At 54.1% G+C, this 12,409-nt stretch overlaps 1 protein-coding gene across 1 annotated transcript in view; it reads left to right on the top strand.

Annotated features, from left to right (window-relative positions):
* Tmem114 (transmembrane protein 114) overlaps positions 1–8,382 on the top strand; it is an 8,385-nt gene extending 3 nt beyond the window's left edge. The window contains exons 1-4 of the mRNA XM_090325024.1: positions 1–230; positions 416–499; positions 7,852–7,989; positions 8,103–8,382. The exon at positions 1–230 is cut by the window's left edge and continues 3 nt beyond it. Of these exons, the coding sequence (XP_090181150.1) occupies positions 29–230; positions 416–499; positions 7,852–7,989; positions 8,103–8,335 (657 nt within the window). The 5' untranslated portion in view covers positions 1–28 and the 3' untranslated portion in view covers positions 8,336–8,382. The remainder of the gene's footprint in view (positions 231–415; positions 500–7,851; positions 7,990–8,102) is intronic.
* Positions 8,383–12,409: the final 4,027 nt, after the last annotated feature.

A 12,409-nucleotide genomic window follows, 5' to 3' on the forward strand; every position in this document is an offset into this window, starting at 1 on the left:
CGGCGGCGGCGGGGTCCCGGGCTCAGCCATGCGGGTGCATCTGGGCGCGCTGGCGGGCGCGGCGGCGCTGACCGGGGCGCTCAGCTTCGTGTTGCTGGCCACGGCCATCGGCACGGACTTCTGGTACATCATCGACACCGAGCGGCTGGAGCGGAGCGGCGCGGGGACGGAGGACCGCGGGCGGCTCGAGCCCCTGAGCTCCCACTCGGGCCTCTGGAGGACCTGCCGGGGTGAGGACGCGCCCCGCGCGGCGCCCGCGCCCCATCCGAGCCCCGCAGGCGACATCCAGGGGCGCAGAGGGCGGGCGGGCGGGCGCCCCTCCGGAAGGGCCGGGCCCCCACCCCTCCCCAGCCGTCCCCGGTGCGCCCGCGTGGGGCGATCGCGGGGTCCCCCCCTGACTCCTCGCCCCGTCCAGTGCAGAGCCCGTCGTGCACCCCTCTGATGAACCCCTTCTGGCAGGGAAACCTGACGGTCAGCGACTCCAGCCGGCAGCTTCTCAGTGAGTCCCTGGAGGGAGGGCGCTGGTTGAGGGTGGACCTGGGGGACCCCCTCCCCCGAGGGCTCCTCCACAGCAGAGGGACATCGGGGTGACCTCGGGGAGGGGGGAGACGAGAGCGTCTGGAGTGGGGGGAAGGGAGGAGGAGGCCTGCCCTGCTCGGCCTGCCATGTGTGGTTTAGGATTCATTCAACCAACGCCGTCTCACTAATTTTTTGGGGGGTGGGGGAAGGTGGTGGTGAGGGGATGAAAGTTAGAGAAACGAACAGCAGAGCAAAAGGACTGGAGGATCCGAGGTGATGCTTGAACTTGGCTGTGGTGCCAGAAGTTGGGAGAGAAGGCTTGACCCCCTGGGTGTGTGGGGGGGGCAGTAGATCCCAGGGGTGGGTTTTGCTGTCACCGGTCACCAGCGTGTGGAAGGAGGTGAATTGCTAAGAGGAGATGGGTTCCTCCGTCTGGGACCAAGCCCAGACTGTCCCAGTATCCACCCAGCACACTACCTGGCACCCAGGATCCATTTGAGAAGGCAGCGGAGAGCACAGGGTTTGTGTACACGTGTGTGGAAAATGGGTTCCTCCATCGAAGCATGCCAGGGAGGGGGACAACTTCTGCAGGGGGAGGTAAGGGCCTTCGGTCTATTCATTCATTCATTCACGACTTAACTTTTGTGCCAGTCCTGGGGTTTGAGCTCACGGCCTGGGCACTCTCCCTGAGCTCTTCAGCTCAAGGCCACAGCTCCAGGTCTGATTTTCTGGAGGTCCCTTGGTGATAAGAGTCTCAGGTTCTTTCGTGCCCAGGGTTAGCTTTGAATCACGAGCCTCAAACCCTAGCTTTCTGAGGAGTTAGGATTACAGGCGTGAGCCACCAGCTCCCAGACTCCTAGAATCTTAACTGGCTCTGGTGAGTGGAGATGCTCAGATTCTGACTGCGGCGCTTGGCGTCTTAACATCTCTGAGCCTCATTTTCCACGAGGATCAGAATGAGATGTCAACACCACGCGTGAGGATTCCATGAAGTGCAGTGAAAATGTGCTGGAAAGGCAGAGCCTCTAGAGCCCTGAGGGCGGGGGGGGGGGGTGCTGGGGGGAAGAATGTGGATCTTCACAGTGGAACCTGAGCACCAGCCCCTTTTCCCTGAACCACCCATCCCCGACTCTCCCAGCTGTAGTCCCATCCATGACCAATGCCAGGCTTGGTACTGGCATTCAGTCATCTTCCCCCATGTATGGAAGAATTGAGGGTTAACGACAGTCAGCCCCAAACGGGCTTTTAGTTGGAGACAGGGTCTCTCTAGGTGGCTCACACTGCCCTGGATGTAGCCCAGGCTGGCCTTGAACTGATAATTGCCATGCCTCAAACTCAGGCATGCCGGGATTACAGGCGTCTGCTACTACACACGCGTGGCTGCCTGACTTCTTTTTGAAATTTGCTAATGCATCCACCCTGTCTGTCCCAGGATTTTGACAAGTGTGCAGAGTGTCACAAGCCGGCAGCTCACTGCCTGGTGCTGGCCATTCCCTTGTAGGTCTCTGAGCCTTGTCTCCCTCGTGGCAGAGTGGGGGTAGCTGCCACCCCTCCTTCTAAGGTTATTTTGGGGACAGAAGGCGAGAGTGGCTTTAATGAGCCTAACATAACCGGAGTGGGAGCTGATGTGACCAGAATTGCATGATGCCAGAAACAGGGCAAGCTGCCCCTTCGGATCTCAGGCTCATTGTAAACCAACCTCAGAGACAGGCTTTCTCCTCTACAATTTCTCTCCCCCACCCACACCGCTGCCATGAATTTTGACTCTGATTCAAGCTCTCTTATTATGTAAAGTCGTTTCACTCTGTCTGCAGAATCCGGAGAGGAGAAACCAGGTGATATGCAGCCATCAACCTCCTCGATCATTGGGTAGAGAGTTAGTTGGTTTCCTCTTCCTCCTCCTCCTCCCCCTCCTCCTTCCCATCCTCCTCCTTCCCTTCTTCCCCTTTCCCCTCCTCCTCCCCCTCTTTCTCCTCCCCCTCCTCTTCTTCCCTTCCTCCTCCCCCTGCTCTCCCCTTCCCTCCCCCCCCCGCCTTCCCTCCCCCTCCCCCTGCCCCCCCCCGCTCTCCTCCTCCTCCTCCTCCTCTTCTTCTTCTTCTTCTTCTTCTTCTTCTTCTTCTTCTTCTTCTTCTTCTTCCTCTTCCTCTTCCTCTTCCTCTTCCTCTTCCTCTTCTTCTTCTTCTTCTTCTTCTTCTTCTTCTTCTTCTTCTTCTTCTCCTTCTCCTTCTTCTCCTTCTCCTTCTCCTTCTCATTCCGTTTCTTCCAAGAAAACTCCAGCAGACAGACCACCTCAGTGCCCCCATAGTGTGGCACCATCCCCTGGCTGACCAAGGGCTCCTAGGCAAACCTGTCACCAAACCCTCCCCTGGTTCTCTGCCAGCTCAGAACCTGAAGGTGAGCCCATGCATTGAGTTCATGACCTGTTGTATCCCCCCTCCCATTCTCTCCAGTGTCAACCGGGGCAGGGAGAGGTTTCCCGTGGAACATTCTGTCCACAGACCCCGCCATGTATGGTGATTTTGTCTCCTGGACCACAGTGATGTTTTGGTGTCCAGAGCAGAATGACCCTAGAGAGCTAGGAATCTGCCAGGCCAGTCATGTCAGCCAGCTCTGAATCTCTGGTGACCAGTGTGCCAGGGCTGGTGACATGGCCGAGCCACCCTCCCTGTGAGAGATGAGTTGTGTGTGTGTGGGAAATCATGAGATTGGCTTTCTGATCTTTCTGGGTGTCTAGGCTGCTGCAGCCAGGTGGAAAATTAAAACCAGCCCTCCCATGATGCTGGGTGAACGGAGAGAGGAACTGACAGACACAGAGGAGCGGCTGGGGCAGACATCAAGAGGCTTCCCAGGGCCTGGGGGGGGGGGGATTCTCAGTGTGTGGTGGGCAGGGAGGGGAGGCACGGGTAGGCCCGTTGGTCTTTATGTTTTGGACATTCATGTCCCCAAAGGCCTCTGTGATAAAGGCCTGGCCCCAGCTGATGGCTCTGTTAAGATGATCATTACGTTATCAATAGATCAATCAATCCACTGACCAGTTCATGACCAATGGGAAGTTGAGGTGAAACCTACCTTGGAGGCCATAGGAAGGGTGCCTTGGGAATGAACAGGGTCCTCAGAGACTTTCTTCCCCCTTCCCTCTCCTGCCCCTTCTCCTCTTCCTCCTCCTCCTCCTCCTCTCTCTTCCTCTCCCTCCCTGCTTTCTCTGCTTCCTGGCTGCCCTGAGTGAGCAGCTTTCCTCTGCCAGTTCCCTCTGCCCTGTGTTACATAATCTGTTTTAAAAAAAAAAAAGACTAACACTGGGGTGAGCAGTACCCTCGTGTGTCACGAGTGGAGTTGGACCAGGTCCACAACTTGATGCCTATCAGCAGTTGATGCTCTGAAGGGTGGTGGTTTGGAAGGATAAACACACAGACAAAGCTCCGAGTCACGTGTTCCTTCTGTCCCAGCACCATGTTGGGTGTGGACATGGGCTCACAGCTCTGCTGAATATTACTTCAGACGCATCTGCTAGGCAAGTGTTCCACCTTCAGCCCTCACTCACCCATTTGTATCAGTGCTCAGTTCTCCTCAATTTGTCGATGGAGCTCAGAGAGCTTCAGTGGTTTGTTCAAACCACACAGCTTGTATGTCCTGGCCTGGGATTCAGATTTGATTGGTCTTTCAGCCATGGACTGCCCCCTCCTCTCAGCCCCCCTCCCCATGGCATAGTCAGTCTCTCCTAAACATGTCCCATCCTCTGCACGCACATTTAGGGGTGTGTGGCTTGAGGCAGGCATGGGAGGAGGAGGGAAGGTCTCCAAGTGGAACAAGACCTGGAATCACTATTCATGTTCCACCGCTCTGAAAAAGAAAATGGAATAACAAAGAATAAGACATGTACAAGCGTGCGTGCGTGCGCGCATGCGTGTGTGTGTGTGCCAAATTTCAGCAGGAGGTTTTACAGCTGTCCCGTGGGGAGCCTGCTCTCACTCAGACATTTAATTGAACATGCACCACGTTGGCTCACAGCACTTGGGGTCCCCAAAGGCTGAGCCGCCTCCAGGAAACCTCATTAATTTCTACATGAGAAATGATTTCATCTCTTGGCCACAGCCTAGGGGGATGGGGATGGGGGCTGAAAGTGGGGAGGGTGCAGAGCTGGGGGTGGGGTGTGCAGCGTGTGCCCTGCCCCAGGCATCTCCTTAGGAAGACAGGAAGGAGGATGGAGGACAGAGTGCAGGCAGTCCCCTGGGGCCAGGTTTCATGTTCTCTCAGCCGTGGGAAGAGTTGGGGATCCCCTTTATAACTTGCCCAGGTTATGGGGTTACCTTGTAGGACCTGAAGGCACAGTCATGTGTTCACGATGGAGGTCTTATCTTCAGCATTTTGATGACTGGTTATTATTATTATTTTCTTTCTGTTGCCATTAACATGGCACCATAGTTCTGGGTGAGTTTCAATGGAGAGGTTAATTTCGGAGCCCTGGAGAGCTAAAGTTGAGATGCATCTGGTGATGCTTAATGGTGGGCAGAGATCAGGGGCCTGAATGTCGGAGTGTGTGTATAGCTGCTTCCTCCGCCTCCTCCTCCTCTTCCTCCTCCTCCTTCTCCTCTTCCTCTTTTTCCTTCTCCTTCCCTTTCCCTTTTCCTTCTCTTTACCTTCTTCCTCACTTTGAACTCAGGAACTTTACTTCCCAGGCAGGATCTCTGCTAGCACACTTCAGTCCTTTTGAATCTCGGCTGTTTTTCAGCCAGGATCTCAAGATTTTTGCCTGAGTTGACCTTGACCCTTGATCCTCACTCCTTAGCTCTCCCTTCCCCCCAAGCTAGGATTTCAGGCACATACATATGCCCAGCTTTCGCTCTTCTAGTAGCTCCACCTACGTTCTATTGTATGGCTCTGCTCTATAACGTCATCTAATTCTAGCCACCCCCAAAGACCCCACTCCAAACACATTCATCAGGTTAGGTTTCCATTTTTTTTTGTCAGTCATGGAGCTTGAACTCAGGGCCTAGGCACTGTGCCTGAGCTCTTTTGCTCAAGGAAAGGGCAGGGCTCTACCACTTTGAACTACAGCAGCACTTCCTGTTCTCGGGTGGTTAATTGGAGATAAGTCTCATAGACTCTTCTACTCAGGCTGGCTTTGAACCATGATCCTCAGATTTCAGCCTCCCGAGTAGCTAGGATTATAGGCGTGAGCCACCAGTGCCTGGCGGCCTCCATATTTTCATTTTTATTTTTATTTTTATTTTTTTTGCCAGTCCTGGGCTTGAGCTCAGGGCCTGAGCACTGTCCTTGGACTTTCTCAAGGCTAGAGCTCTACCACTTGAGCCACAGCACCACTTCCAGCTTTTTTCTATGTATGTGGTACCGAGGAATCGAACCCGGGTATTTGTGCATGCTAGGCAGGCACTTTAACCACTAGGCCAAACTCCCGGCCTCCATATTTTTAATATATCACAATGGGGATTGGATATCAGTGTGTAAGCCCCTGAGGGACACATCCATACCTAGCTGTAGAGCCAGGGTCACAATACTGAACATCCCACCACCTGTCCAGATTCCTTCTTCCATATTTTTTCCAGAAACTGATATATTTTCTGCATCATAGCCACATTATGTAGCTCAAGATCCACCCATCCATCCATCCATCCATCCACCCATCCATACATCTGTCTACCCATCCATTTATCCGCCCACCCATCCATCTACTCATCCATCCATCATTCACACATCTATCCATCCTATCTACCCACACATCCATCCATCCATCCATCCATACATACATACATACATACATCCACACATCCATCTACCCATCCATCCATCTATTCACCTATCCATACATCTGTCTACCCATCCATTTATCCACCCACCCACCCATCCCCTCATCCATCCATCATGCACACATCTATCCATACTATCTACCCACACAGCCATCCATCACCCATCCATCCATCCATCCATTCCCATCCACCCATCCACACATCATCTACCCATCCATCCATCCATCCATCCATCCATCCATCCATCCATCCATCCATTCCCATCCACACATCCACACATCATCTACCCATCCATCCATCCATCCATCCATCCATCCATCCATCCATCCATCCATCCATCCATTCCCATCCACACATCCACACATCATCTACCCATCCATCCATCCATCCATCCATCTGTCTACCCATCCATCTATCCACCCACCCACCCACCTGTCCACTCATCCATCCATCATGTACCCATCTAGCCATCCATCCACCCATCCATCCGTCATCCACCCATCTAGCCATCCATCTACCTACCCATCCATTCAATTGGAAGGTCAGCAATTGACTACTCACTGTATTTCAAGATCTCTGACAGAAACTCAGGGAAATGGCAATTCATGAGGAGACAACCTGCCTCTGGAGGAACGAATGCTTGGGAGGTAAGACAGGTGACAAAGACACTTTCAGTGGCAGGAGATCAATGCCAAGACTGGGTGACTTAGAGGAGTTGAGGGGAACAGTGGAGGCACCCTGCCGTGTGGACTTGGCGTGGAGAAACCTTTTCCAGAAGAAACCAAGGTTTGTTAGCCTTGAAGGAGGAGAGTATTCATTTTCATGTTTATCCTGTTGCCCAAAGGACTGAAAAGGGCTCAAGGTCTGTCCAGCTCTTGGTAAACACCCAGCAAATACGTGGTGAATTAAGGTCTGGAGAGAAAGAGCTGCGCCCCCATTTCTCCATTTGTTAGCAGGAAGCTCAGAGGCAGTGAGAGGCCCGGACTTCCTGTGTCTGACCTCTCCCTTCCACCCACTGCTCTCCCTTGGTTGATGCTCTCTGGTTCTGACAAAACAATCCTGCTGTGGGCAGTGGTCTTGGCAGGCAGGCTTGTCCCCAAGTGACTGGGCCGATGTAGTCCCTAAATGCCTGGGGTCTGAGGGGGTGGGGGCTCCGCTTGTGCACACACACACACACACACACACACACACACACGCACACACACACACACACACACGTGTATGTGTCTGCGCCCATCCTGGAGCTTGAACTCAAGGCCTGGGCACTGTCCTTGAGCTTTCTCACTCAAGGCTAGTGCTTTACCCCTTGAGCCACTGCCCCATTTGTGGCTTTTGGGGGGGGGTCTGGGTGGGGTAGTTAATTGGAAATAAGAATGTCACAGATCCAGCCACCAGCGGCTGGATTTCACCGTAGCTCTGTTTTAGGATGGCAGAAGTGATCCAAGCAGGGCCCCTTGTTGTGTGTGGGGTCTGTGCTCTGGGGTGCGTTTGTTGATTGCATGCTGAATGGTAGTGATCCCATTGGCTGGTTCACTCCCTCTTCTCCACCCTCCCTCCCCCCCTCCAGCTATGCACGGGACATTTGTCATCCTGCTGCCTCTCAGCCTGATCCTGATGGTTTTTGGTGGGATGACGGGTTTCCTGAGCTTCCTGCTCCGTGCCTACCTCCTCCTGCTGCTCTCGGGGACCCTCTTCCTCTTTGGAGGTACGTCCACCCTGCAGGGCCCGCGCTCCCATCCTGGGGTTGTGTGTGTGTGTGTGTGTTGGGGGGGGGGGTCGGGTGCTGTCCTTGACACTCACGGGGTCCGTTCTTCACAGCGCTGGTGACCCTGGCCGGGATGAGTGTGTACATTGCCTACTCTGCGGCCGCCTTCCGGACGGCGCTGCACCTGCTGGAGGAGCAGACGCTGCTGGACCGGGTGGACATCCGCTTTGGCTGGTCGCTGGCCCTCGGCTGGGTCAGCTTCGGCTCCGAGCTGCTCACCGGGGTCGCCTTCCTGGCAGCCGCACGCGTGCTCGGCCTGCCACGAGGGCAGGATCGGCCCATCTGAGCCACCCTGGAGCCGGGGACAGGGATGGGGACAGGGGCCTGGCCTAGGGACGCTATGGGGGGGGTGGCAGGGATGGGGCCTGGCCTGGGGGCGTGGGACCCCTCGCTGGCTGCAGCTGGTGGGCCCTGGGGGGACTGAGTGGAGTTGAGGGGGGGGGGTAGCCAGGCTGTCTTCCTGATGTCATCTGCTGGGTGTGTCCCTGTGCGTGCGTGTGCTTGCGTGTGGGTCAGAAGCGGCCAAGAGATTGTGGAGTTCACCATGCTGGAAATCAATCACAACAACGTCACCACACCGGAAATAAAGAATAACAACCTGATGGTGTCTGGAAGGTCACAGCCTGGGGACGCGCATGGCCTCTCCTCCCGCTTCATTTTCTTGCTAAGGACCAGAGAGGTTGGGTGCTGGGTTACAGGAGGCACAGTACTCTGGGCGTCGCCTTACCTGCTAAGGAGCAGCTCAGAGGCTGCTCAGGCCTCACGGGACCCCATGCCATGGGGGGTGGGGTGGAGGGCCTGGTGCAAGGTGTGTAAGCCCCTTCTCCTGGCCCTCGGCCAGCCACCCCGGTCTCTGGCCTGGTCCTGAGCCCCTTCAGGAAAGGCCCTTGTGTGATTGATGAGGACACGGTGATAAGGTCCCCAGAGGCAAAGATGTGACTCTTGATGCTGTCCCTGGGGGGAGGGGGAGGGTCTGGGCCTCGCATCACTCCAGGCCCCCCCGAGGAGAGGGTAGTGGCGAGAAGAGGCTGGAAGAGCCACACTCAGGGACTTGATGCCAGGCTGCCCGCTAGTGCCCAGGCTCTGGACTGTCAGCCAGCGTCCACTCCAAGGCCCCAAGTGAGTGCAGAGGGGAACGGGGGGGGGGGAGTTGCTGCAACCCCATTCCTGTCCCCCAGACACCAAATGTGGGGGCCTTGGGGGTTTATGAGATGAGGTCACCATCCATACTTGACCTTATCCTGCTCACCACAAGGTCATCATCTTTGGATGTCATCAAGTTCACCACGACACCAGGACCTCCTGTGATCCCATCGCCGTGGACACCCATCGAGGGTAGCTTGGGGCCAGCACCATTCTATGTGTCGGTCAGTCAGTCAACAAACCCTAGGAGAAAGTGTAAGGCACTAGGTAGGGGCGGGCAGTGACTGCAGGTCAGCCTTGCTCACTAGGCTGCTGTATCTCCGAGGAGAGAGAGGCCCCTGTGAGAACCATAGAGATAAGACATGCAGAGAAGAGGTGAGAAAACCAGGCACAGAGAGTTTGCATGAGCCCAGCCTGAAGCTTCTTGGGGCCGGGGGAGGAAAGATGGGCATCTGGAAACAAAACTGGGAACCATCACTTTTGAAGACTATTCTCCCCTCTTCTGCCACCACCTACGTCTCAGGCCCTGAGAGAGAGGGTGGCTCATGGGTTCTGTGGGGGTCTGGTTGGAGGCCAGGGAAATTTTCTGCCAAGTGGAAGCTGTGGGAAGGAAATGGTGGTCTTTGCTGTCACCTGCTGGTCACTCTCTGGAACTGCACCCTAAGCTCCGAATCTGCAGTCGTTTATGGCGTTTATGCGGCAGTGTGCGGAAAGCCAATGGATTGCTACACCAATGGCCAGGTTTCTTGAATTGCTGGCTTCTGCATAGCAGCCAGACCCCAGATGGATAGGATGGGCTGTTGTAGACTCTGAGCCAGAGCTCTACATATCTAAGTTTGTTTGTTTTTACAATTTTATTGTGCCGTGCTGGGCTTTGTGGGTGACACCTGACTCCCGTGCTCTTATTGATGAATTAATTTATGTTGGTGGTAGTGAAGATGGAACCCAGGGCTTCTCTGCTTGCCAGACCAGCACTCTACCCCTTGAGCCAGGACCCTAGCCTATTTTGCTTTAGTTTGTTTTCCAGGTTGGGTCTCACACTTTTGTCCTGGCTGATCTCAGACCACAAACCTGTGAATCACATGCATGGATTACAGACAGGTGCCAACATAGGCGATGGTGTCTGTCCATTCCGTTTCTTAGAGCCATCACACTAAGGGGAAACTTTTATTTCTCTGTTCCCACGTTAGTTAATGCCTAGCATTTATTACTACTTGACAACTATTTTGTTACATATTTTGTTGTTTGAAATAGTCATAAAAATAAGAAAATGGGCAGGAAAGAAAATTAAATCAGAAAAGGTGGTTTTTTTTTTTTGGTGAATGTCATTGGGATTCAGCAGAGCAGTTAGGAAAAAAAGTGGTGGCTGGGAGTGTGGCCTAGTGGTAGAGTGCTTACCTAGCATGCACAAAGCCCTGGGTTCGATTCCTAGTGCCGCATACATAGAAAAAGGCCGAATTGGTGCTGTGGCTCAAGTGGTAAGAGTGCTAACCTCAAGAAAGCCCAAGAACAGTGCCTAGGCCCTGAGTTCAAGTCCCAGGACTAGCAAAAAAAAAAGGTGGAAACACTGGGTTTTGTAAGTCTGTTTGACTAAGGAATCATAGTAGTTCATTAAGAAAGATACATGAACCAGAGCAGAGGAGCTTGACGCTTTCCTTCCATAGCAGATTTTGCTGGGTGTCCAGTGCCACAGAGTGGCCTGTGTGAGGGCACTTTCCTGCCCTGCCACAGCAGGGGCAGCCCAGAATAGTCAAACCCTGGCACGCCCAGCCCCCTGGCTCTTTGGGGGCCACTGGAAGGGATCACGTGGCTTGGGATGGTTCTCATCAGTCTCTGCTTCGTGGACAGTGGGCGTGGAACTTTCTTCCAACAGATGGAAAGTAACAGAAGCTTCCTGGCGATGCCCAGACGTCCTGTCCTCGAACTCGGGACCCTCACACACACACACACACACACACACACACACACACACACACACACACACACACTCCCAGCTCTTCAGGGTGGATCCCTTGCTCACCAGGGTTTACCAGGCTCTCTTCTGTCCCCCAGTGGTGATTCTGGGGTTCTCCACTCACTGCATCACTCTCCCTCCTTCCTTCTCCTCCCCTCCTCTGGCTTGGCTTCTCCCTGGCCTCCCCTCTCCCCGCATCCTCCTCTCATTTGCCCTCTCTTCCTCCCTCCTCCCCTCCCATCTCTTTTCTGCCTCTTTCGCCCTTCTTCTCTCCTCTCCTGTCTTCTCCCTTTCTGTCTCCCTCCCTCTCCCCTCCCCTTTCCTCTTCTCTCCTCTAAGGTCTTCTGCCTTTTCTTCTCCTCTCCCCTCTTTCCCCCTCCCTCTTCCTCCTCCCCTCCCCTGCCCTCCCTTCTCCTCTCCTCTCCAGTCTTCTCCTCTCCCTTCCTCTCCTCTCCTTTTCCCTCCCCTTCTCCTCTGTCTTTGCTTCTTTACAAATAGCTGTGAGGTAACAACTACTTCCTTTACCTTCCACATCACAAAAAACTTTCTCTCTCTCTCTCTCTCTCTCTCTTCTTCTTTTCTTCCTTCCTTCCTTCCTTCCTTCCTTCCTTCCTTCCTTCCTTCCTTCCTTTCCTCCTACTTGCTTTTAGATAGAGGTCTGGATGTCACTGGTGAATTATTCACAACCCATCCATGCCCTGAAAGCCTCTGCCAGTCTTTGCTGTCCTGGAAAGACTTCTCAGGGTAGCCAGGCTTTGTGGCTCCTACCCGTCATCTCAGCTACTCAGGAGGCTGAGATCTGAGGATGCCGGTTCAAAGCCAGCCAGGGCCTTAACATCCATGCGACTCTTATCTCTAATGAACCACTAGACAATCAGACGCGGGCCCCATGGTCTTGGAGAGCCTGAGGGACGCTGGCTGTCCTCCTGGGACATCTTCCACACCTTTCTCTGTGGGCCGGGAGAATTTGCAGGAAGCCTGGCAGGTGATGGTCCTCTCGTCCATCCCGGGCTCGCTGGAGCAGTGCTCTTCTCTTTCCCTGACACATGATGTATTTCATTTATTTCCCACGATCTTCTTGCATTATTTCAATATTATTAATACTCGGCAAATATATTAAAAAAGCAATAAACTGGCAATGACAATGGTGCCCAGAAACCCCACACTGCAGTTATTCATTCGCCGTTTTAATTATTCACGTCACTTCAAATGTCTTTCAGCAAGGACTGCATAAAGGAAAAGAAGAAGAAGAAAGTCCCAGGG

Source organism: Megascapheus bottae, chromosome 36, assembly GCF_031878675.1.
Source record: "Megascapheus bottae isolate mThoBot1 chromosome 36, mThoBot2.hap1, whole genome shotgun sequence".
Taxonomy (NCBI): Eukaryota; Metazoa; Chordata; class Mammalia; order Rodentia; family Geomyidae; genus Megascapheus; species Megascapheus bottae.